Source organism: Antedon mediterranea, chromosome 7 (genome assembly GCF_964355755.1).
Source record: "Antedon mediterranea chromosome 7, ecAntMedi1.1, whole genome shotgun sequence".
In the NCBI taxonomy this organism is placed as follows: domain Eukaryota; kingdom Metazoa; phylum Echinodermata; class Crinoidea; order Comatulida; family Antedonidae; genus Antedon; species Antedon mediterranea.
Window position 1 is genome coordinate 29,141,528 of NC_092676.1, and position 24,197 is coordinate 29,165,724.

At 33.5% G+C, this 24,197-nt stretch overlaps 3 protein-coding genes and 1 long non-coding RNA gene across 7 annotated transcripts in view; 1 reads left to right on the forward strand and 3 right to left on the reverse strand.

Annotated features, from left to right (window-relative positions):
* Positions 1–37: 37 nt before the first annotated feature.
* Positions 38–9,107, reverse strand: LOC140055345 (adenosine deaminase 2-like). Of its 2 annotated transcripts, XM_072100666.1 has the most exons (9): positions 9,028–9,107; positions 3,970–4,204; positions 3,480–3,708; positions 2,923–3,133; positions 2,667–2,794; positions 1,827–2,026; positions 1,313–1,470; positions 960–1,162; positions 39–581 (listed from the first exon to the last, which is right to left on the reverse strand). In XM_072100666.1, exons 2-9 carry the CDS (start codon positions 4,193–4,195, stop codon positions 404–406), a joined length of 1,533 nt encoding a protein of 510 aa, XP_071956767.1. In that variant the 5' UTR covers positions 4,196–4,204; positions 9,028–9,107; the 3' UTR covers positions 39–403. The 2 variants fall into 2 exon arrangements, with proteins under 2 accessions (XP_071956766.1, XP_071956767.1); XM_072100665.1 differs by lacking the exon at positions 9,028–9,107 and having other exon boundaries at positions 38–581; positions 3,970–4,510.
* Positions 4,676–16,027, forward strand: LOC140055344 (uncharacterized). 2 transcript variants are annotated; one of them, XM_072100663.1, is made up of 12 exons: positions 4,676–4,916; positions 5,424–5,530; positions 5,810–5,999; positions 6,501–6,643; positions 6,902–7,271; positions 7,625–7,711; positions 7,985–8,165; positions 8,375–8,572; positions 9,195–9,352; positions 9,567–9,627; positions 10,113–13,063; positions 14,045–16,027. In XM_072100663.1, exons 1-12 carry the CDS (start codon positions 4,788–4,790, stop codon positions 14,138–14,140), a joined length of 4,671 nt encoding a protein of 1,556 aa, XP_071956764.1. In that variant the 5' UTR covers positions 4,676–4,787; the 3' UTR covers positions 14,141–16,027. The 2 variants fall into 2 exon arrangements, with proteins under 2 accessions (XP_071956764.1, XP_071956765.1); XM_072100664.1 differs by having other exon boundaries at positions 10,113–13,048.
* Positions 9,134–16,888, reverse strand: LOC140055347 (uncharacterized). Its single transcript, XR_011846662.1, has 3 exons — positions 16,741–16,888; positions 10,986–11,068; positions 9,134–9,242 (listed from the first exon to the last, which is right to left on the reverse strand). It is a non-coding gene; the product is annotated as an uncharacterized lncRNA (long non-coding RNA).
* Positions 16,889–19,958: 3,070 nt separating this feature from the next.
* LOC140054838 (serine/threonine-protein kinase BRSK2-like) overlaps positions 19,959–24,197 on the reverse strand; it is a 56,671-nt gene continuing 52,432 nt past the window's right edge. For both annotated transcript variants that reach the window (XM_072099933.1, XM_072099932.1), the window contains exons 14-16: positions 23,521–23,644; positions 22,689–22,866; positions 19,959–22,337 (exon numbers count right to left, since the gene is read on the reverse strand). In XM_072099933.1, the coding sequence (XP_071956034.1) occupies positions 22,096–22,337; positions 22,689–22,866; positions 23,521–23,644 (544 nt within the window). In that variant the 3' untranslated portion in view covers positions 19,959–22,095. The remainder of the gene's footprint in view (positions 22,338–22,688; positions 22,867–23,520; positions 23,645–24,197) is intronic.

Here is a 24,197-nt window from a genome sequence, read left to right on the forward strand (position 1 = left end):
ATTTTACATAGTACTGAAAGACTTATCTTTGTTTATTTGATAAAACAAGCATTTGTAAAACCTGTTTTTAATAAGATCGTTACATAAAAATTCACATAAAAAAAGCTAAGTGTACCAAAATGTATTCCTAGATACAGTAATACATTTGATATTTTGTACATAATTTTCCTATGGTCCATTTTTCTAAACTAAGTCTCCTCTCTAACAATGTTTTGGAGATTTTTTTTCAAGTTTTGTTGTTGAATACAGCCACTGGACTAAAAATCAACTGTCTCTTCATCATAATTGAAAGCATCTGAATACATGGTGTTTTAATTTTAAAATCTTTGAATAATTTTTTGAGCTAAAATTGTTTAATGAAAATATAATTTTTGACAATAACATTCACTACATAAAGTGTGAATCATGGCTTATCCTGCTTTGAACAAAACAACCCGTCCATGTTATCCTGGCTAACAGTGTCATTGTCACCATGGCAACTATGTTTGTATATTTCTAAAAATTCATCTAAGAACACATCCCATTTTTTCTGCCAAAGTTCTTTCAATTCCAATTTTTTCGTGTCCGAGAGAGCTGAATACCTGAAAGAAAATTGAAGTAATTATTATTAATTTATTATTTATTTAAATAAACCAAAGATTAAAATAACCACCTAATTCTCTGTACTGTATCTTCACATATGGCTATTTGTCCAGTGTCATACTGTAGGCAAATTCTGTAATACTACTGACCAATGATACAGATGTCACATGTGATACATTGTAATACTGTATTACAGAACTTGCCTATGATACTGGACAGATTATAGATACGGTACTGATAATTGGCTAAAATAACACAGAGCCTACACGAGTAAACAAATATATATTGTCAGTAATTTTTCTTTAGTTAAGTTAATATAAATTCATCGTATACTTAATAAAATCAAAACTGCAACTTAAACAAAACGGATTCTTTACTTTATAGAGTTGAGTGCAAGTTTCTTCAAAGTCCTTAAATCCGCCTTCTCTCCTCCAAATGCCATGAACGCCTCATAGAAATCATATGAAAGTCCTTTAGCACCCCAGACCACAGGGTCATCTGAGCTGATGACAACTGGGTAGTCATTGGCTAGTAGGTAGGTACCAGGATGATTACGTAGGTCATCGACCAACTTAAGTACCTAAAAGAAAACAATAAATAAATTAAATATCTACATAAAGTTAAAATATTCACCTACTTCTTTTTTCTATGAATGTGTTAAAAAAAGCATAAAAGTAGAGGTGGGCTTAATTTCTTCCATAAAGGGTCATGCCAGGTATTTTTTTCTCACCTGGTTGGATATTGGGTTCAGTTCTAAAGCTATACCACGCTTTTTGACCTCTTCAAGTACTTTAGGATGTTTTAAGATAGCGTATGCATGTCCAATACGACTTGAGTTCAATAGTAAAGCATCAATAAGGTTTTCATCAATGCTTCTGCCTTGCCAATCTGTGAATAAAGTGTAAAGAAATTCAGTTAGAAATCACTAAAAGTTTGATGTGATTTGGTAGTGATATACCCAAATATGGTAGTGATATGACACCAACTAAAGTCCTTTCGTTTTCACAATGCACCACTAGACAACACAATATTCTTTTTTTTATAAAGTTTCAATGTTGTTCCTTGAACACCTGTGTCCGTAGTCACCAATCACACTTAAGTGAGATATTTCCCTTAAATATTTCACTTAACTCAATAAATATTTAAGTATTTCCCTTAAATTGTATTCATTAAAATGTGTGTGTGTGTTTGGTGAATACGGCCACTGGATACTAGACATCCAATAAAAGTTAAACATACTGTACCTGTTTCTCCAGCATGAAAGAAGAAAGGCAATTTAACATTTTGATTGGCTGGTTCCAATAGCTGGTTAATAAAGTGATTGAGAGAGTAGCCTACGTCTTCTTCACCAACTAAATCAAAACCTATCATGGTGTCTGGAAATTTCTTTATTAAATCAATTGCTAAGGTCACAGCATCTTGTACTGCTTGTTCAGATACAAATCTATAATAAAAAAATGATTATTTGAAATTAGCATAGCATATTATTTTAAAGATATGTGCTCTGCATAGCACAGATCTTAAAATATGCATCCTCCATCTTCATAATGTAATTGAAAAAAATGAAATTCTTGATATCAATACTAATGTTTATATATATATATATCACTTGCACTGAAGAAGGGCTAGTGTTGCCTGCAAGCTCTGCTAACTTTTCTGGCTGTTTTACTTTATCGTTTTGATTTAGCTTTTCGCTTTTTTTTTGTATCCTCATTGAGATCCAGCCACTGATACCCACAGCATTGTCATTTTTTCAGTTATTTGCCTTTGGATTTATATATATCATTTTATATATTTATTTTATAATAATAATAATAATAATCTTCTGCCACTATCATCAAAGTGTATTGTGACCAATAGTGGATCCAGTGTTTGAAGGGAGTGAGTGGTGAGTGGGGAGGGGCCTGCTTCGCACTCTACGTCTTACACCACTACATACCATTATCATCCAGTTGTACCATTTAGGCTCCTCCAGTTTATACACGTTATTAGTAAAGTGAAATGAAATGATAGATGTTCATAACTGTATAATTTGCGCATTATAATTGTCCTTTGTATAATGAATGTAGATCTAATATATTTACCTTAATGATGTATAGATAATGTTGGCATCATAGAAGTTAGGATGAGTGTCTTTGTATTCTTGAATGACGTCTTGAAACATTTTCATTGTATCCATCGGATTACCTTTACTCTCATCCTCAAATTGAATCTGAAACATTTAAAGAATATTAATCAATGGTAGGAGTAGAGTTCTGATAACAAAATTAAGCATATGCTTATTTACCGGTAGATAGGAGTAGAGTTCTGATAACAAAATTAAGCATAATGTTTATTTACTGGTAGGAGTAGTGTTCTGATCTCCATGTACTGAACATTGTCCTCTTCAAATTCACTCATAGCCTGATCAAAGTAACTCTTAAAACCTGCAGAGGAGAATACCAGATCTCCAACAGGTTCCAAGGAAGGACCAAACTTAGCCCAAGAGGCATTACCATTGGGGTACGCTGTATGTGGATCGTCTACTACCATTGAAAAACTCTGCATTAGCCTGTTAAGATAACAGAGAATAATTAAGAAAATAATTATAGTTTGTTTATTTGATACCATTATTCTTTTGTTCTTGAGACTTAATAGGGTCCATGATAAGAATGTTGCATCTTTTTTCTTTAATTGCATTTGTATATTTTGTTATGTCATCATTATCTATTATAAATGTTAATGTTGTTGATAAATGAGTATACACTGTAAAAAGACATCTTTGGTAATAAAAGTACATATTGTATGGTTATAATAGGGAACTTATTTATACATGATAGTGTATTGACAGTCCTAATTACACACGTCAACAACCAATAAAATAAATTTTCAATTTATAATATAAATCAAAATCTTACATTTCATCAAATACTCTTACATTTCTCTTGCGAGTTTCTGAAACAAGTTTCCAGTTGTCTTGACAAAGTAGGTGCGGTGATGGAATATTTTTGGAGAATTTGAAATGTAAAATATCAGGGCCATCTGACTTTGAGTCTTTACAAAAATACAGATTTGGAAGGTATGTCAGATTTTTTATGACCCAAGTGACATTTGATAATGACATCTCATGAATATGCAAAGCAGATCCTGAAAAAAAAAAAAATTAAACTATATTTACACATTTTATCTATCTACTAAAATATTTTTAAAAGTTAATAATTAATAAATGTAAATTGTTTTTACCTAATAGCTATTTTTCACATGACTTATATTATCAATACATTTCATTTAGTATTGTAAATTTCTTTCATATCACTTTATTATTTGTTGTACCAATTAATCCTCCTGAGTGGGATTCACTGATTTTGCTGACTAATAACAAAATAATAAGTAAAATGATCTAAGTACCTTTTGGCATTTTCTGAATAACTTGAAACACTTTACTTGCTTCAATGTCCTCTTTTGCAATCAAAAAATTTCTTGACGGTGGAAAATTATTTAATTTTTCTGCAGAATCAAACTCCATTTTCTTGAAATGCATAAGAGTCGCGTTGACAGCTTTTTCCTTTTCGTTCAGAGTAACATCCCAACCTAACATTTTGTCTGATTCCGTCTTCAGATACTGCGATCTCATTGCCTCGTACTGCCTCACATTCATTGCAAATGATAAAGTATTGGTAGAAAATTGTAAAACGACCAAGAAGAATGCAGCATTAACAATGGACAACATTATGCAATAAGTTTGTGCTTAAAACCTATAAAGAGTCCCAGAAGCCAAAGAGCAGTGTCTATACTTGTTTGTATTGTAGGCTGAGCTCAAAACAGTCAGTGGTTTTGTTTCTTGCTTACTGTACCTTGCACAAGAATACTAATTGCAAAACTGCACTACGTAATACCTTTTTCGTTTATGAAATAGCCGTGAACCTTGCGCCTTCCTTATCATACCAGCAGTTGTTTTAGTCAGAAATTCCCGAAATCATTGTTTATAATAATTGTTGAGTGTGAAATTTTATTTAGTGATTTCCCTGGTATTATATTTTTACCGATTGGTGGCGCTATTCAGATTTTGCAGTTCGTGTCATGCGCGTGTGTGAAATAACCGGTGGCGGCGACGACGCGAGAGAAAGAGGAACGAGGAAAATGGATGTTTAGATAATTTTGCCAAGAAACACTTAATTTTGATCCATGATTTTTTTTGATCAGCAGTTGATTCGGGCTTAGTTGACATGGCTACCGATGCGAAAAAGGGTAGAGCCTCCTTGGTAGAAATACAAACTTGGTGGAAAGTCCCCTCGATTGCTCATTTTTGCTCTTTATTCAGAACAAAATTTGGGTTGCCAGATTTCGAGATTGAGGTGAGGAAGAGCGTTTGCATTTGTTCAGTGTGTGTTTAGATTGATTAGTATGCGAGCTTACAGGTCGGCCTAGGCCTAAAATTAACTCGAGCGTAGGCTATGACAATAACAAGAATGGCATGAAAAGCGCCTCTACATCGTACATCCTACTCAAACTCACAATTGTTTATTTATTATTATATTACGCATATACAATTTTGTTGAATATGAGAGATACGCACTTTATTTATTGAGTATTTTATAATTTAGATAAATATTTAAAAGAAGAACATTTTTAGAAAAAAGTTATTAAACTAGGCCTAGGTAGGCTATTATTATTAGTATCCAGTCTCCTACCTGCTGCTGCTGGTTCATTGTTGATGAGGCCCATCCGCATGAAAGAATATAACAAACAGTGTAGTTGTACATTTAATTTTAAAAACGTATGACAATTTCATCTCTGTGGATGAGGCACCTAAAAACATCACGATCGATCCTTTTTTGAGAATGTATTTTTTTGATTGGTAGGAATTGGAGGAGGCTTTGATTACGGATACCGAAGAAGATCCTAGCTATTTTCTCAAGAATCTCCTAGCAAGAATTCTCTTTGGCTGCTATGGCAAAAGAGACATTGGGTAAGAAATAAACAATAATATTTATTACAGTATAAATTTGTATTGAGCCTCTTTTCTCTATTTATCAAGCAATGATCTATATGTCATATTTGTATTGATGCTTCATGAGCTTAAGAATCGAGAAAGAGAAATTTATGAGAGGACTACTGTACCTCAAAGATGGAGTAACTGGAAATACACACTCATCATCATCATCTCCCTATACTGTGCAGAACCTTTTTTTAGTATAGTCGCACACTATTAGCTACTGTAATATTAATTCAAAATCTTATTTTTCAGTGTCACAACATACGATAGGTACCTGCGTGACATAATGAAGAATCGTTGGGAAATAGAGGAGTCACGAGTGAATCCATTAAACATCGAAGACACAACATATCACTCTTTGCCAACACTTAGCAAAGTTGAAGTGTTACACAGCTTGTGTGACTATAGACTTGATGCTGAAGATGTGTCAGAATTGTTAAAGGTTCGTCAAGAACAATTACTAATCCAAAATCAACAAAAAAAACAAAATCAGTGGCGTAACAGCTTTGACACTGACAGCTTTGTGCACAAACCCAAGGGCCCCAGATCATAAACAGCCCACTGCAACTACCCACTGAGTGTTAGAGGGCCCTTAGGAGTACTAAACCAGGGGCCTATGCCTCTTGTGTTCTGCCACTGAACAAAATTCTTAGATTTTTATCAAATTGTATACAGGTACAATGTGGAGATCTATAAACATCTTTTACATATCATGGATGTATTTTGTTAATTTGTATTTTGTATGTGCATGGCCCCAGGGAAGAATAGCTATGTGTATCTGGGCCTCTGTGGGTGAATAAAGTTGAACTTGAAAATCATATACTGTAGAACAAGATTATTATTATTATTAAACACAAAAACAGGTGGGTGTACATAGACATTTTTGAGTAATTATTTTGACATACTGGACATAGTAAAATTATACTGTACTTCTTTAATTCAGGGTACAATTGCTGAGCATATGAGAATCGAACCACTTGGATCTGATAGTGAAGGGGCAAAGTATTGGTACTTTTATGGAACACGGTTGTACAAAGAAGCAAAGAAACTTACAAAATCAGAAAAAGATGAATTAAGAAAAAAGAGGTTAGAAAGAAAATGTTACATCATTTATTAAGAAAGGTTTTTCTGCTGTCCCATTTGGTGGAAAAAATACATTATTTTACAGTATGAACAAACAAATTCTCCTTAAATTTAGTGCATATTGCAACTCAATCTAAATAGGAGTGGCATTTGATAGCAAAGTAACAATTATTTTTATCAGTATATCATATCATGTTTTATCAGTGTCACATCATCACAGTGATCAAAACAGTTTTGTTTAAATATATCAACCAATTTTAGGGAAAAAGAAAAACGTAAGAGGAGAAGAGAAAAGGCAAAAGAAAGAGCAAAAGAAAAGGATAAACTAAAAATGATAAAAATGGTGAAGAAAAATGCTGACCACCAGGCAGCGGCCGAGGACAGTCAAAACGACAGTTGCACTGAAGAGCAGGGTCAGGAGACACCGACCACAAGCACAACGGTGTCTAGCGAAAGTGATAGTGATGATGATTTGGAGCCTCCACGATGGCATATAGTCTGCAACACCATGGAAGATTGGGAAGAACTTGCTACTAAGTTTAAGAAGACAAAAAGTAAAAATGAGAAAGAGTTGTATCGGGCACTGGCTAATGATTTCTTACCAGTAATGGTTGATCTGTACAATCAAAAGGTATTAGTTTTCTCACTAGCCCACTGTGCCAGTTTTTATATTTTATATATATTTTACTAAACCTTCATGGTATTTTACTGTCTTGAATTAACATTACAAACTACACATTCATAACAGTTAGGTGTAGATGTTCTATTGTTAAATGAACCTAGGTTTATTAATGGTACTCTAGCCCATTGGGAATAAGAAGATTTAATAGTAACTGGTAAAGCTCTGTCTACACTATCAAACTAGTTTGACAAAAAAAGTGTGGTGTTCTTAAATAGGGTAGTGATATTCTCAAATATGGTATGGTATATGGGCACATCAAATGCTTGTTGTGTCTAAATCTTTAAACATGTTGTGTTTTACAGGAGAAAGCTTTACGGAAGAAACTGCTGGAAATGGCCCCAAGGAGAACTTCTGGACGAATACAAGAAAAAAAGCAAAATGTGGTTGAGGTAATTAAAAAAAAACGATACACTACTATTAATTAAAGATGCTTTTTGGCGTAACCTGTTTTGGTATTTTGAGGTGTCGTGTTTTCTAGAACTTGCTTCTTATTTTGATGTACCGTAACTATAGCTTGTTAAGCCTCTTAATCTATTTCTTTTTTTAGTGCTTTTTCAAATCTATATTATTATTATTACAAACAAATTGTATAAAACACATTTTTGTTGACATAATACATAAAGCAACTGATAGCATCGTATAATTTTTACTTACGACTTTAGGATGAATATGAAGAGTTTATTATTGGAGAAGAAAATGAAGAAGAAGAAGAAGATAAATTCGCCACTAATGAACGTCGACAAAGAAATCGACAATATCGTAAAGAAATGCAAGAATTCGAAGAACAAGAAGCGATAAAAAGGAAGGAAGAAGAAGAGGAAAGGGCTAAACTTGCAAAAGAAGGTAAATTAAAGATACTGAACTATGGTGCTTTAGTACAAGTGAATTTCAATACTACATATTTTCAGCACAAGAAGCTATGTGAATATCTGTGGTTTTAGATTTTTAAAATCTGTGTGTCATCACTGTACATTATTTGTGTTTTTAACCATCAGGAAACCAAATGTTTGCCTATATTTTGTTCATGAGAAAGAATTGCCTTATCTTTTTAGATCGAGCTAGACGTGTCCAGCTGCGAGAGGAAAGAGCCCAACTAATAGCCGAAGGGAAACCAATACCACGAGAACTTAAGAACCCAAGTCCTGTTCCTATATCGTCAAGACCAAAGAGAGCAAAAAAAATGTTGAAAAGTTCATGTGAACAAAATCGAGATGAGGAATTTGATGCTCTGTATATAAGTATGCATAAAGGTATGTAGGGTAGGATCTTTCACACCTGTTTTGGCATGGGGCTATGCGCCAATCGATATGCATGTAGCCGTGTGGAAATAAAACATTGATGTTTGATTTGCCGGCGCCGGAAGAAGTGTGAAAGACTCTTTAATTCTGCATAAATATACTGTGCTTAAATCAAATATCCTATCTACTGATGAGTGGCCTTCTATACCCCTTCTCCTTATCTCTAGTTATATACTCTTAGGCCGTGTTTCCGCAACCAAAACAAAACAAATTTTTTAACCAATCAAGTAATTAATTCAAAATAAAGTGTGCATGATCAGTCATTACCGAGCAACCAAGTACCAAATCTCAACATATTGTCCTTCAGGTCAAAGGTCAAAAATTATTAAAATTATCAGATTTGAATGAGATAATTATCTGTTAATTTTTATCGGTTAATTAGCGATTAATTTTTAACACCTACATACCCAGCTTTTTATTTGTCAATGAGTTGGTGTTTCCTTTTAGACAAAATCAGAAACAAAATCAGATTATGTCTGAATAATCCATTGTTGGCTTAATTCTGTATGTCTTATCTTCATCTGTTATTTGGCTTAATCATGTGTGTCATTTATCTTCATTTATTTATTCATAGTTCTTGATGCTTTGAAACGTGACACTAATTCCTGGCCATTTCTTGAACCTGTAAGTGAAGAAGTTGCACCAAAATACTATGAATTCATTAAGAAACCAATGGACATCAGCACTATGGAACAGAACTTGGACAACAAGAAGTACCAAACTAAATTAGAGGTTAGTTATAGCAAGGAAATCTAACAACAGGATGCTAAGCTTGCCTTGTTAAGATAGAAACTTGTAACAGTCCTTTGATCTTACAATTGGCTGGGACAAATTCTTTGAAGTGGACCTATGGAGGCCTTCTAATGCAGAGCAGAGAAAGTGGTGGTTCTTCTTTTATTGAATGATTTTACATAACCTAAATTTGTTAATTTGTTTTATATCTCAGTTTGTTGATGATGTGCATCTGATGTTTGAAAACTGTGAGACATACAATGGAACTGAAAGTGGTAAGATTTTAAAATAAGAGATTGAAGAACAATCAGACAGATGATTTAATTCTCAATTATTTCAGGATTTTCTGTACAGACACAACTAAATGTATCCTTAAAATTTGACCCCAGGACAGACATCACATCTACAGTAGCAAGATTATATGAGGTTGTGTTGCAGTGGCCATATTCATTGTTCATACTTAAGCTTGGTTCCCACTACGATGCAACTCAAGGACCTAGAAACAAAAGCCAGCCAGTTGACCAATGAATAATAAATATATAAATAATTTTTTTTAATTTAGGGAAGTATTATTCAAACTGGTACTTGTCATTGGTAAACTCGCTTACATTGTGTCTACGCCCTGTAATTACGTCTTAGTGGGAACTAAGCTTTAGGCTAAAGGAAACAAAACCAACATTCTCTTGAGGGAAATCCTTAGTAATAAAGGAGCATATTTCTAGTGTAAAGACTTATACTATTCTAATGTGTTTTATTTTAGAATACACTGAGATGGCACAGGCTTTGGAAGTTGTATTTACCAGAATGATGTTAAAATGTTTTCCAGAGGATGACATGGATTTTTTAGAAGATGATTTTTTTATGAGTGAGCAGTGTAAACCAAGAAGATCGGGTCGCACTGTGAAGGATACGTTAGCTGATGATGAAAATGTGTTTGGTTCATTTCGTGAAGACGATAGCTCAGATGAAAACCAATCAGAAGATGATTGTTATCATCCTACAAATAAAAAAATGAAAATGAATAGTCCAGTTTCAAAGCGCCCTCAACGAGTGCCACGTGTGAATTATACAGGAGACGATTTAAAGGATGATTCGAAAGATGGCATGAGGAGGGTTCATGCGTTCAGAAATTTTTATAGTAATCGTGCAAGTTTTAATGCAGATCCAATGTATGGTGTAACTTGCAGTCATATGAGTGTTATGCGTGTGGTTGACGGTAAGATTATTGAAGAACGTGGACCAGCAGTCAGGCCAACAAGTCAGACGGCGTTGCCAGCAAAAGATGTTAAAAACCTGAGCGATGATGGTGAAAATAAAGACAATGAAAAGCCTAGTACAGTTGGCATTCCCGTTCCAAGTAGCAGTGGCCTGGATGCTACTCAAGAAGATACGGAATTAGTAAAGAAAGAAGACCCATTTAAGACTGACAAAACGCAAAACAATGAACAATTAAAAAGTGATGACAAAATAGTAAACAAAGTAAAGTCTGTAAGGAGAGGAAGAATCGCTAAAAAGGAAAAATCACCGAAAACAGTGGATACTGAGGATGGAATAAAAAACAATTTAAGCTCATTTATGAAACATCCGAAGGTACGATCCAAAAAGGAACGACTTAAGGAAGCAGAAACAGTACCTGTTGTGTCGTTACCACAAACCATCTTTACTCCTACCAGCGTCTCAAAAGCAGTGCCCGCTCTTCTTAGTAAAGGTAATCACCTGAAACAGGAAATGAAAATGATTGCTGTGGATGGTGGAAAAGTTAAAAATGAGGACAAACTACTCTCTACTAGTCTTTTTAAATACAATGGACCTAAGAGTCCTAAACAGATGAATGTGGATTTTGATAGAAACATGTCCCCAAGTCACAATATAAAGCATCGACAAAAATCATCTCCAGGTCAAAGATTAAAAAGTTCCCCAGAAAAAGTCGCAGAGCTTGGTGTAAAAAAAGGTGTTAAGCAAAGATTGAAATCAACATTAAACTTTGATTCTACATTACAAAATCATTCCATTTCTGGTTCCACTAAAGTTAATTATGAATCTTCAGATGTCTCAACAATATTACCAATCAACTCAGATCAACTTAATTATTCCAAAAACGAAGCTTTGCATCCGGTCGATGGTTCAGGAGATCAAATAAGAACATTCAGTTCAGGAAAACAAGAATCGCAAACAATGATTCAAGAACGTGCGTCAGTCATTACGTTCCTTCCAAATAGTGTTCCTCAAAGTGCTGGAGATGCTTCTAGTAGAAACATTGCTTCGGATTTAAAAATACAATTAGACAATCAAAAACAATCACCCAGTGCCACATGTTCACAATATAATGTGAAATATACACAAGAGGAAAATTCTAATGACAAGTCTGATAGAAGTGATCAAAAAGTTTGTAACGCAAAAACACTTGAAGCAAAAGGTACTAATGATATTTTACAATCCGATTCTGAAGAAATATACAATAAAACTGACACACCAAGCATTTCGTCAAATCAAGAACCCTTATTACCTATAGCATCAGGCCCTCATGGCCATACAGAAATGTATAAGCCACCAATTTTACAAGCAGAGATATCTAATACACTTCTCCCTACTGACCAACAAATAGTTTACACTCCTCCAAATTTAGAAGCACAGATCTCTAACACACTGCTTCACAAACAAGAGGTTTATACTTCGCAGAATTTAGAAGCACAGATCTCTAACACACTGCCCAACGCTGACCAACAAGAAGTTTGTGCACCACAGAATTTAGAGGCCCAGCCTCCCAAATCTAACCACCAAGAAGTTTACACTCTGCCAATTTTGAAGGTTTCACCTTCCAGCTATAGCCAACAAGAAGTTTTTACTCCGTCAAATTTGGAGACTCCACCTTCGTCAAATTTGGAAGCCCCGCCTCCCAAATCCGACTACCAGGAGGTTTACCCTGCACCAAATTTGGAAGCTCAACCCTCCAACTCTGACCTGAAGGATTTAATTGATATAGATGCACTACAAGAAAAGAATTCTAGGCCTGCACCTGTGAATCCTAGGCCTACGGCTTCACCAACACCATTATTGCCTTTGAATAGTAATAAGACTTTTAACACCACCTCACTGATGATGAATAGGGTGTTGCTTCCTAACAGCTTAACTATAAACCACATGGATTCACTACAGGCTCATAACAGCTTCAACCAGTTCAAGGGAATGCCGACAACCTACCAGCCAAGCCAACATGTTCACGGTGATCAGAGGTACCTACCACATGCCTCTGGGACCTTGCAGCATTCTACAGCTACATTACAACAACCTATCACAATGGTACAAGGAGTTGACACTCAGAAAGCTGGGATCAGGCAACAGTACACTGCGCACCAATACCCACAAGCCACAACATCAAATCTATTACAGTTTTCAGATGCTATGCAGCCTTATCAGCAGCTCAGTCAGCCTTACGCAGATGCTAATCAACACCACCCTGGAACGCATTCCACTGTGGCAGGCCTACAGCAGCAGCAGAAGGCTCCACCAATCAATCCTGGGGCTAGCCACAGATCAGGCATGCCACAGCACACTCTCAGCTTGCCACAAAGCAGCATACACCAGCAGCCTGTTCTAAGCAATGTGCCAGTAGGGCAGAATCTACAGCAGCAATCTGCACCAGACCACAATTGGGACCACCGGCAACAATCTTATCAAACACAACCTGTTTTCCAGGTAAACTTTCCGCATGTATGTATCATTTTGTTTCTTTTTGTTTTAATTCCAACACGTTTATTTGTTTATATTTTGTTCCAGAATTTGATGTGGTACTTGTAGTAATCTTGATTTTAACAATAATCTTGTTTTATATTTTATTTGATTGCTTTTCTCTATTATTTCCTTTAACCAATGCAAGTGGTTAATTTTGATAATTTATAGTCTCTCTATGGTTGCATATTTTGAGTATTTTAAAATATATATATTTTTTTTGTAACAGGTGGTTTCTACTTGAGATTCCCCATTTCCATTCTTTCTTTTTTTTATCTTTTAATAGTTAAAGACACCTTCCCTACATTTTTTAGATCTATTTTAAGATCACAAACTATATTTAATCTAAAAATAATACTATATGGTCCTATTGCGATAACTTTTTTCGTCTTTAAATGGTTAAAAATGTGAAAAATAGGTCGATACTAATAATTACAGCGGCCCGCTATAAATCCCAAAATGCATTGCGCGCGGATTGATATTTCTGTTTTTCTTCTGTTATTCACCCACTTTTCGATCGATCGTGAGGCCAAAACAAATGGAAGACTCCTAACTTTTCACCGAAAATACCGGGTTTTCCCCAATTTGTATCAACGGAGTCTGGCAAAAATAGAAAGACAATTAATGCAGCAACTATACAACGTCAGGCTAGGTATATAGCTAGCGTATGATGTTCGTACGTTACTTACCGATGTTTACCAGCTAGGCCTACAAAACTAAGCTAGGCCTAAAGACCGTCCACGAGAGGTCAGTCGCCGCGAGCTACCAAGGTAGTGCATTGTTTCTCACTTTTTATCATAATTTACCATAAAACGTACATTTAAGACAAGGAATGACCTGGTTTAATGTTTTTAAAGTAATATATATATGTATTATTTTTAAAAAACGTCACAAATTGTAGGGAAGGTGTCTTTAATATTAAGATATTCTAAACTACTAACTTTCAATATTGTTTCCTCACAGGTTGGAGCTCAAGCAAATGTATCAATGCCACAAACTTACCAGATGTCTATACCAGGACACCCCTCATTACAGAATGGAAGCTACCCACCTACCTGAACATGGTACATTCCAAGTGTTAATGTCAGCATTGCTTATAAACGGAATTAAATGAGTAAATTGTAGTTTTCTTATTTCCCTGATTCATTTCACAAAGTATTAATGAAATAGTGTGAGAATCAAAAGGAGTTATAAGACCGTTTCAATCTATTGTGCTATCATCACTGCAAGATAAGGTTGTGAATATTTTAATGTAATATTAATCTTTATGCCTTGTATTGTATCGTTAAATGTTTGATTTAGATAAAAATGTGAATTCCTTTTTATATCTATCTATAATCTAAATAGAATTGTTTTAAACAGTAAATTTTTTTATAGAGAATTGCTATGGGAATATTTTTTCTAGAAATAAAACTCTTTTTGTTGTTGCTACAGATTTTTTTCTTAATGTATTATGCGAGTCGGGCAAAAGCTGTATACAATATAACTGAAATGAGTTGGAATTAATTAAATAAAAGGTGTACTTTTGTTTTGTATGGGTCATGTGGATACTGTATCACCTAATAGAGAGAAGTTTAGACGAGATGAATGCCGCTATATTAAGGAATATGGGAATTAATAGAATTCCCTATAGAATTTGTCAATTTTAATTCAATAGATTTCATTTGAAAAATAACTTATGGTTGTACTCTATAATTGATTAATTCCAAATAATTGTTTTCTTAGATGAGAAAATGAATTGCTTTGAACTAAAGGTTCATGTAGAAATAAGGTTGCATATTTTTAACTTTTTAGTACAGTACGATGCTGATTGCTTAAAGATCTGTTTACACTATCAGACTTTATGTGATGTGCCCATATACTGTATGGACATGATGATGTCATATCATTACCATATTTGGTAAATCACTACCATATTTGGGTACATGACACTTTTTTTTGTCAAACTAGTTTGACAGTATAGACAGAGCTTAATATTGTATGCTATTGAGATGGAAGGATGAATATAAATTTAAATGAATTCAGAATGTATTAAACAAGGGTGTGAAGAAGAACTGTCATAAATCGTATATCACTATTTTTCTAGAACAGTATTACAACCATCCTTCAAAGATAGATGAGATATCATTCTGAGAGAATCTAAATCTCTGTCTAGACTATCAAGTAGTTTGACAAAATAGTGTAGTGTTCCCATATATAGTAGTGATATGTCATCATGCCCATATATGGGCACATCACACAACTAGTTTGATTGTGTAGACAGAGCTAGATTATCAAACTAGTTTGATGTTCCAATAAGGTTTAGTAATGTTATTATGTTTATTTTTGTTATCTTCTTATCTTAAATTATATATTAAGTGTTAGGTAAGATTCACAAAAGAATCGAAAAATGATTATCAGACTCGAAATCTGCTAGTTCCAATTCTGTTGGTTAAAACCAACGATGGTATAACTATGGCAGGTGATGTTTAAATTAGAATAGTTGTAACCACTTAAGCTCTGTCTATCAAACTATGGTAGTTGACAAAAAAAGTGAAATGTTTAAATATGGTAGTAATATGACATCATCATGTCCATATATGGCTTCATCACATTTGTTTGTCACATAAATTTGATAGTGTAAACAGAGCTTTAGATTTAATTCCTCCTTGTTCTAACACAGCAATTGACTCATGCGTTCACCCCCCCCCCCCCCCCCACCTAAGGTATTGTGTTGTGTATGGATTGTATTTTTTAGAATTTCAAATATACATGCATTGAACATTTTAATATTATAATATTGATCAAAAGGTCCTCATTTTGGGGTAATTAGCTATTTAAACAGGCCTCTAAGGAATGTTATACTATCTCACGTACGCTTGTAGTATGAGAAAAGATCGTGTATTTTTGTATATGACTAAGGAGGGTCGAAGTACCTGTGTGTATACGTCTGGAAATAAACAATATAAAAATATATATATTTTGTAGCCTGTTTTGTTTTTAATCGTCTGAATATTAGACTTGATGACTGACCGATTTAAACTTAGCAATCCTAACGATGGTAAAGGTGCCCTAGGCTGAGCTAAATCAATAAAATAAATGAAGCTCACGCCCTAAGACTAGAGCCGGTGTGTGCATCAACAATTGAGAACAACAAGGCCTAGAGATTTAACCTAGCACATTTAATAAACCTATATTTATGTTTCTCACTTTATAGGCTATACTAAAACTTGGAGCACATTGGCAAACCAACGATAGCAGAGAGTGGCCTATGCTAAAATCAATAGAAGAAGATATTAAGATCACGCCCTAAACTAAGACTAGAGCCTGTCTAAGCAAGGAGTTAGTAACCATGTGTTACCAGTGAGCATCATGGTAACTTAGACCCAAAATTTGAAAACAACGAGGCCTGGAGATAACCTAGCTAATTTAATCAATCTATTGGATTTATGTTACATATTTTATAGGCCATACTAAAACTTAAGGCACATTGGCAAACCAACGATAGCAGAGAGTGGCCTAGGCTAAACCAATATAAGAAATTAAGATCACGCACTAAGAGCCTGTCTCAGTAGGCCCTAGGTCTAACCGTGACGTGAATGTGAGCGTTGAGAATTGAATTGAGAATGAGGCCTAGAGATTAACCCAGACATATTTAATTATTAATTAACTAAATTTACCTTTGCATACATGTTCGCACTTCTTGATATATTAGTTTACAAGATGTATATAGATATATCTTCTGACAACCGTTATTATACGCACGTTTGTATCTTTCTTTCTGGGCTTACATTCAGTGTAATCCTCGCTCGTCAAAATTAAAAAGATCGTCAGACTTCCATACAATCCGGTTATGTGATTGGTCGAATGTCTAGGTTATGAGTTTTAGCGGGAATCTCGATAGTACGCGCTGACGTACACATGCCAATTTATTTGTAGGAATGCGTAAATGGAATGCCTCTAATCAAGATGAAGGGAGGGTGAGGAAGGCGAGATGCGCGCTGAAATATACAAGAACAATACAACAACGAGAGAATATTATAATTGCTCGGTTTTATTTCATTCAAATTTGATGTACCTAGTACAAGAAGAACATAGGTTTTGTTAATACACATCTACTTTAAAACATCACATATGTAAAATGAAACGATCCATCAATGTAAAATGGACAAAAACAATATAAATATATCATCACACGGTACGAAAGAGACACATAATTGTCGCGCACGTGCGTGTGTAAACGCTGATAATAATGATGCGTTTTTGTACGCGCGCGTCAACATTGTGTCTTTTCGTGCGCGCGTTTAGTTGGTCTCTTAACAAATACAGTATTAACACATTTCAATTCTGTAATATTATTTCTCATTAAATATATTGGTAAACGTTTTAATATGATCAGAGAAGAGTTAACTCTTCCCTGATATTATAAACATAAACACATTCTCAATATTTCTTTGCCAATTCACATCATATACTGTATTTTATAAACGCCTATATTGTATATACATTCATACATATATAGTAAACACAAATAAATTAAATATTTAATATTTATTTAATACACTCTTTGTTTTAAAATGTTATTTTTAATCCTAAATTTTCATCAAAAGGAATAGTAATTGCATTGCATTTTATGTAATTCATAAACAAAAAATTAATTCTATTTTTCAACAACCGTGCGTATAGTAGACAAATGATATAGCATTGTAATTGCACATAAACTATTTAACACATATTAAATATCTATTTAATATTTTATACAATAATAAATGAATATAATAATTATTTAATAAAGTATTTTTTCAAGTGGATTTACGCGTCACAGACTTTGGTATAAAATAACGTTTTTGTTAGATCATAAATCATCTTAAATATATAGCAATAATAAAAATAATTCTGTAATTACATCTGTGTTCAGTACATTAAGATATTCTTATATAACGACTACATGGCCAAGAAATTAATTTACATTAGGGGTCTTTCGATTTGCGACGACGTAGGACCTACGACGTTATATTAAGCAGGATTCCCACTAGAAACGCACGAAAGGACGTACGCGCAACGCAAGCGAGTTGACCAATAACAAGCCACTGTAATAATCCATCGCTTGTGATTGGTCAAATCACTTATACGTTGCGTCACGTCCTTGTGTTGCGTCGCTAGTGGGAAGCAAGCTTTAATCATTTGTACGCAAGGTATGCGTTTGGTTTTGCAAATTTTGTTTGTAAGTCGTCAGACTTAATTTCTAAGTCCATGGGGCGACACTGATTCTGTATCACACACACATACGCATTCGAATCTGTTTCGAATGCACGGCGGCCGTAGTCGTAGTCATGGGTCGTCGCAAATCGAAAGCTCCCTATTATTTTTTCAGAACAAAACTACTCAGAAAAGCTACAAATTATTGACACCATCGCAAAAACATTCTAAAGTTTAACTCTACTCAAAATTCCTTCTGATAATTTGAATATACTGATTGTATAATATAAATTATAAATACGTTTAAAGAATGTTAGGATATATACAAAAAGGTATAAAGTTGAAATAAATATTTGTTATTGCTACTAAAAAGTAGCATTTATAGACCCTGCGATGCAACTAAAAAAAGATTACAATATTTGTATGATCAACAGTTTGTTTAAAAATAAAGCTTGCTTCCCAATTGGACGCAACACTAATGACGTAAGAGTAACGCACGGTGAGTTTGGTAGCCAATCAGATCACGACACAATATATCATCTGAATTGTTGCTTGTTATTGGTCAACTCACTTGCTTTTTGCGTACGCCCTTTCGCGCTGCGTTTATAATGAAATAAAAAGTATTTCACTAATATTTTACGACTAAAGCTCTGTCTACTCTATCAAACTGTATGTGACAAAAAATGTGATATGCCCATATATGGACATGTCATATTTGGGTATATCACATTTTTTTTTTCAAAAGGTTTGATAGTGTAAAGACAGGGCTTTAGGATTTGGTGGTATTTTGTCGTTTTGGTATTTTGATTCATTTGAGTAGTTTACAGTGTTTTCAATGCCAACAAAGTATATTTCAAAGACACTATTTTATTTTGTGGTATAGTTTTAAATACAAAAATTGAGATACTTTAAAAACTATTAAACAATACTACAATTGTAATAAATATAAATAATCTAATAAAGATGATGAATACTATATCTTAAAAGCTCACAATAAACAATAATAATTTTCAATAATTTTTTTCATTTTCTGAAATACAATGAAATCACACACCTAAATAAAACACAAAACGAATCTATCCACAAAATAATAAAACAGATTTGTGTCTTTTGTACAGAAAGGAGTCTTAAAATTTACATGATAAAATATCGAAATATGAGTTAAAATCTTAAATGATATCAAGATACTAAATATTTAAAATCTGAAATATTTTGTATGTACACATATACAGTTATAGCATATCCATTTAATAAACATAAATTGACTTTTAAACTTTTTAAATTAGTTTTATATAATTATATACTGTTACATAGCTTTAACATTGTGGCTAGCAGTACACATACTGTAGTAGCCCCAATGATGACATTTTGGAGAAAGTACTAGGGTTTAAAATGATACTAGCACAGTGTTGTTTTGGAGAAAATGAACTTATTATTAAAGCTTGGTTCCCACTAGCGACACAACAAAGGACGTAACGCAGCGCAAGCGATTTGACCAATTACAGGCGATGAATTATTTGAGACACAATGCAAGGACGTACGAGCAAAGCAAGTGAGTTGACCAATGACAAGCCACTGTTTGAATAGTCCATCGCTTGTGATTGGTCAAATCACTTACATTGTGTTACGTCCTTGCGTTGTGTCGCTAGTGGGAACCAAGATTTAGCATCGACCATGGTAAGCCTCCCCCCCCCCCCCCTTCTAAAGCAGTAAAGCTCTGTCTACAATCAAATCCTATGCGACAAAAAAATGTGATATCACTACCATATTTGGGCACACACAGTACTGTACATATGGTAGTAGTGAGAGTAAATACAGTATAATGTTACTGCTGCCACAATATCAAATCTATTGATTCTGAATTCATACACGAAAATTGCCATACTCCTTGAGCAGTTTCATGGAAGAGTATTATAACAATAGTTTGATCATTTTTTAAAGAATTCTATCAATCGCTTCATATTTGTGAATGTTACAATTACAAGAGGAAGCTGATATTAATTTGAGGTAAATGTTTCTAAACAACTTCTACATAAAATTTGAAGTTTGGTTTACAAAATTGTCTACATTTTTTTTCACACTACCATTTAAACAGGAGGTAGGAACCAGACAGAAACCTATTCTTGCAACACCTCATCAATCCACAAGATAATTTAAATATATCTAATCAAAACAAGACAGACAATAGCTTGGGAAAGTGTATCACTTTGTTTAACTAAAAGCACGGATGGCGAAGATTAATGAATACAACCAATGGTCAAATATCCTACATTGTTTCCTTGCAATAACTAACTGTAAAGGAAATGTTTTTAAATTAAAATGATCGTAACATATTTTTAAAACATTTGTTCATGTATTATTAGATAATCCTGTTTCACAAGATCATGATAATTAATGTGCTCTCTGAGAGCACGTTAGCAAGAATTAACATGAACTAAGAAGATTATGTTATATTAACTTCTTGTGAACAACTACTCATTAACATTTTGTTTATGTTTTCCTGTTTGTATATATTGCTCATTATGGCAAAATAATGTCCAAAACACCTAAAACATGATTATTTGATGTGATATCATGTATTTTACCTACAATAAATCATACATCATCTTTATTCACAATGATTATCTCCATTCTAATCATTGTCATTTTATCAGTACATCTCAAAGTATCTAAATATGCCTAGTATCATAGACAATACCACGATATAGCACCACATGTGCTTCACATGTCACAGCATAGTATTATAGACAATAACGTAACTTTTAACCTAACCTTACATAATACATCACATGTGATACACATGAGATGCTGTATCATGGTATTTTTCTATGATACTGACAAGACAAACAAACCGGGCCAAAGTTTTCGGAAGGTGTAGTTTTTGGGAAAGAAATACAGAAAAATGTAATTATATTAAATGATTTAAAGGTATAATATAATATACTGTATGTACAATGTATACACACAAGACAATGAATTAATGTTGTATGTTAATTAAAATAAAATTATAAGTATTTTTAGCTTCCATAGAGTATATTACAATATAAATACAATCTATATATAAAATAACAAAATTAATAAATACAGATAAAAAAAAAGTTTCCTATTGTAGAAAATTAATTTTTAAAAAAAGAAATAGATTAAAAAAAGAAAGATTAAAACTAATTTTAACGGAATAGCACCGATGAACATTTATAGGAAATAGCACAGAATAACAACACCGGATGCTCCTGATTGGACGTTTTCAGGATAGTGAGGGAATACTTCAAACATCTTAATGAAAGTCAAAATCTTTCTTTGAGCACTGTTACATTCCTCTATAGTAGACAAAGTAAACAAAGTTTCACGAGTTTTATCAGGACACTTTTTGTAGTCAGATTAGGGAAACTTAATCTTTTATTTGCAATTACCTTTAAAAAACAAACATTGGATTTCTTTTGTGAAGCAGTATTATTAAGTTATTGCAATTAAAAGAAACTTCAAAGCATCTAAAATTTATTATTGCTACTTAAAAAAAAATTTATCGTACAAAACATATAAAATAAGTAGTGGTGGAGAAACTGGAATTAAATTACCAACAATTTAAAGAAGAAAATTGAGTTGAAATAGTGCTTCTTATGGCATTTTGACCCATTGCTAGCACATTACCTTCTGGTTACAGGGAACATATTCTTTTCTGAATAACCTATCTGCTTTACAATAACACTTATTATTCATATACTACAGTGAGAGACCTTTTCTGATTATTCTACAACATTTAGCAGCTAACAGCCCTGAATTCATACATATTGCATCGTGTAGCTGTTAGCCAAACAGTTTTGATCAATTCAATGGCGCTATTTGTTAGATATCGTACAAGGGACATCGTTATTAGCAAGAGGTTTTTCGTTACAGTTTTCATCGTCACGCTGTTTCGGGGAGAACACGTCATCTTCTTCGCTACACGTTGGTACCGTTCGTTTTGACCTACGGGATGAATTCGGTGATTTGATTTTGGAACTCCCTCTTCCACGCATTCTCGTTACTGCCATCTGTGATTGGATTAGTTCTATTAAACGTTTGAATCTCCGAGTTGGTCCTAAAAATTCAAAATAACTATTTTTATAAACAATTCTGTTTTTGGTTAATTCATGGTTACCAATGAGGTATGGATTGCAAACAATATAGACTTGATTTAATGTATAACATACAAATCAAATAATTTATTGACATGTCTATAAACCAACTCCAAAAATTTTATAATTTATAAAAATTAAAATGTTTACGATTCTTTTATTTTATTCATTTTTATGCCCATATGCTTTTAAATGATTCAGAGCAGCAATATTAGTTAGTAACTATTTTATAACACCTAAATAAATCCTGTCATTTGATTGGACAATTGTGGATCACATGTGAAATAGTACACATTATTGTATTGTTTACTAACCTGCAACTAGGATAAAATGAAGATTATAGTGCATTATCTCATGGCATTCATCATCTTTTGGCAAACGAATTTCAACTTGGAATTTGATTGGCTTAGCAAACACTGCTCCGCTGCCCCCACGCCGATACTCAGCCTTAAATAGAGTCTGAGATTGCACACAATGGGAAAGGTCGTGAATCTGCGGAAGAGTCAGAATTAGATGTCTGAATGCATAGCAAAAAGAAGTAAAGTAAAAATGCCAAGTTTCAGTAAAGCTGTCTTCACTATCAAACTAATTTGACAAAAAAAGTGTGATGTGCCCAAATATGGTAGTGATATGACATAATTGTTTCCATATATGGGCACATCACATTTTAGATGAAGATGAGGTTTGATAGTGTAGACCATAGAGATATTATAGTGAACTATAATACCACTATAAATATCTCTATGTGTAGACAGAGCTTTAGGACAGAACATCAAATACCCTTTCACATGGCCTTGGAAAACTTTATTTATTCTTTATTTCACTCCAAACCAACAGCAAATCATCACCACTAACAGGCTGGTTAAAATTTTAATAAAAAACTACTTTATATAAAAAAATATAATTCATTAGTTTTAATCTGGGCACACACCATACCGGTATTGATGTCTGAATTTTGCTAGGCAATGTGAAGGGGTATTAGATTGTAAGCAGGGGATTGAATGCATTGCAGATTAAAGACATTTGGATCAAAGTGACTTTAGAACTCACATGTAAACAAACAGTTTATCTCAAGTGGAAAATAAAAAAGCGTGGTGTCATAAAATACTTGGTGTCATAAAATACTTGGTGTCATAAAATACTTACTGACAATAATGCATGTACAAGGTCTGCTTTGATAACACTTAAGGATTTGTTTGCTATGCCCATGATTACTTCTTCTTCTTTCTCTGAGCTCATTAGATTGCTGAACCAAGATTTTTTAGACATTCTGAAAAAAAAAAACAGCAAAAAATCCAATAATACAAACAACTTGTTTCTTAAGCTCTATCAACACTATCAAATTTATTTGACAAAAAAAAAAGTGCCCATATATGGACATGATGACATCATATCACTACCATATTTGGGCACATTTACACTATATAGTATAGACAGAGCTTTACTCCATATGAGCTTTAATTAGAGGTCTGTATTACAACATTACTTAATATATTTGAGTGTGTAGGGAAATGAGCAAGTAAAATGGATTTATTATTCTCGCAAGAGGATTTAACATAAATATGTTATTCATTGCACTAATCATCAATTAAAGTTGAGGTCGTGACAATTTACTAGCACAATTAACATTAATAGAGTCTTATACTTCAACTAGCATAACACATTGTCATGTGTATAGTTTCATATAAGGATTGTTGTCATTCTTGGTACAGTAGTATTGTAGTACAGTGTCAAGGAAAACCTCATGTCGTAAGATTTAAGGCGCAACTAATGATGATGTTTTTTGTTTGTTTGTTTATTATTTATTTATACTAGTGGGTGAC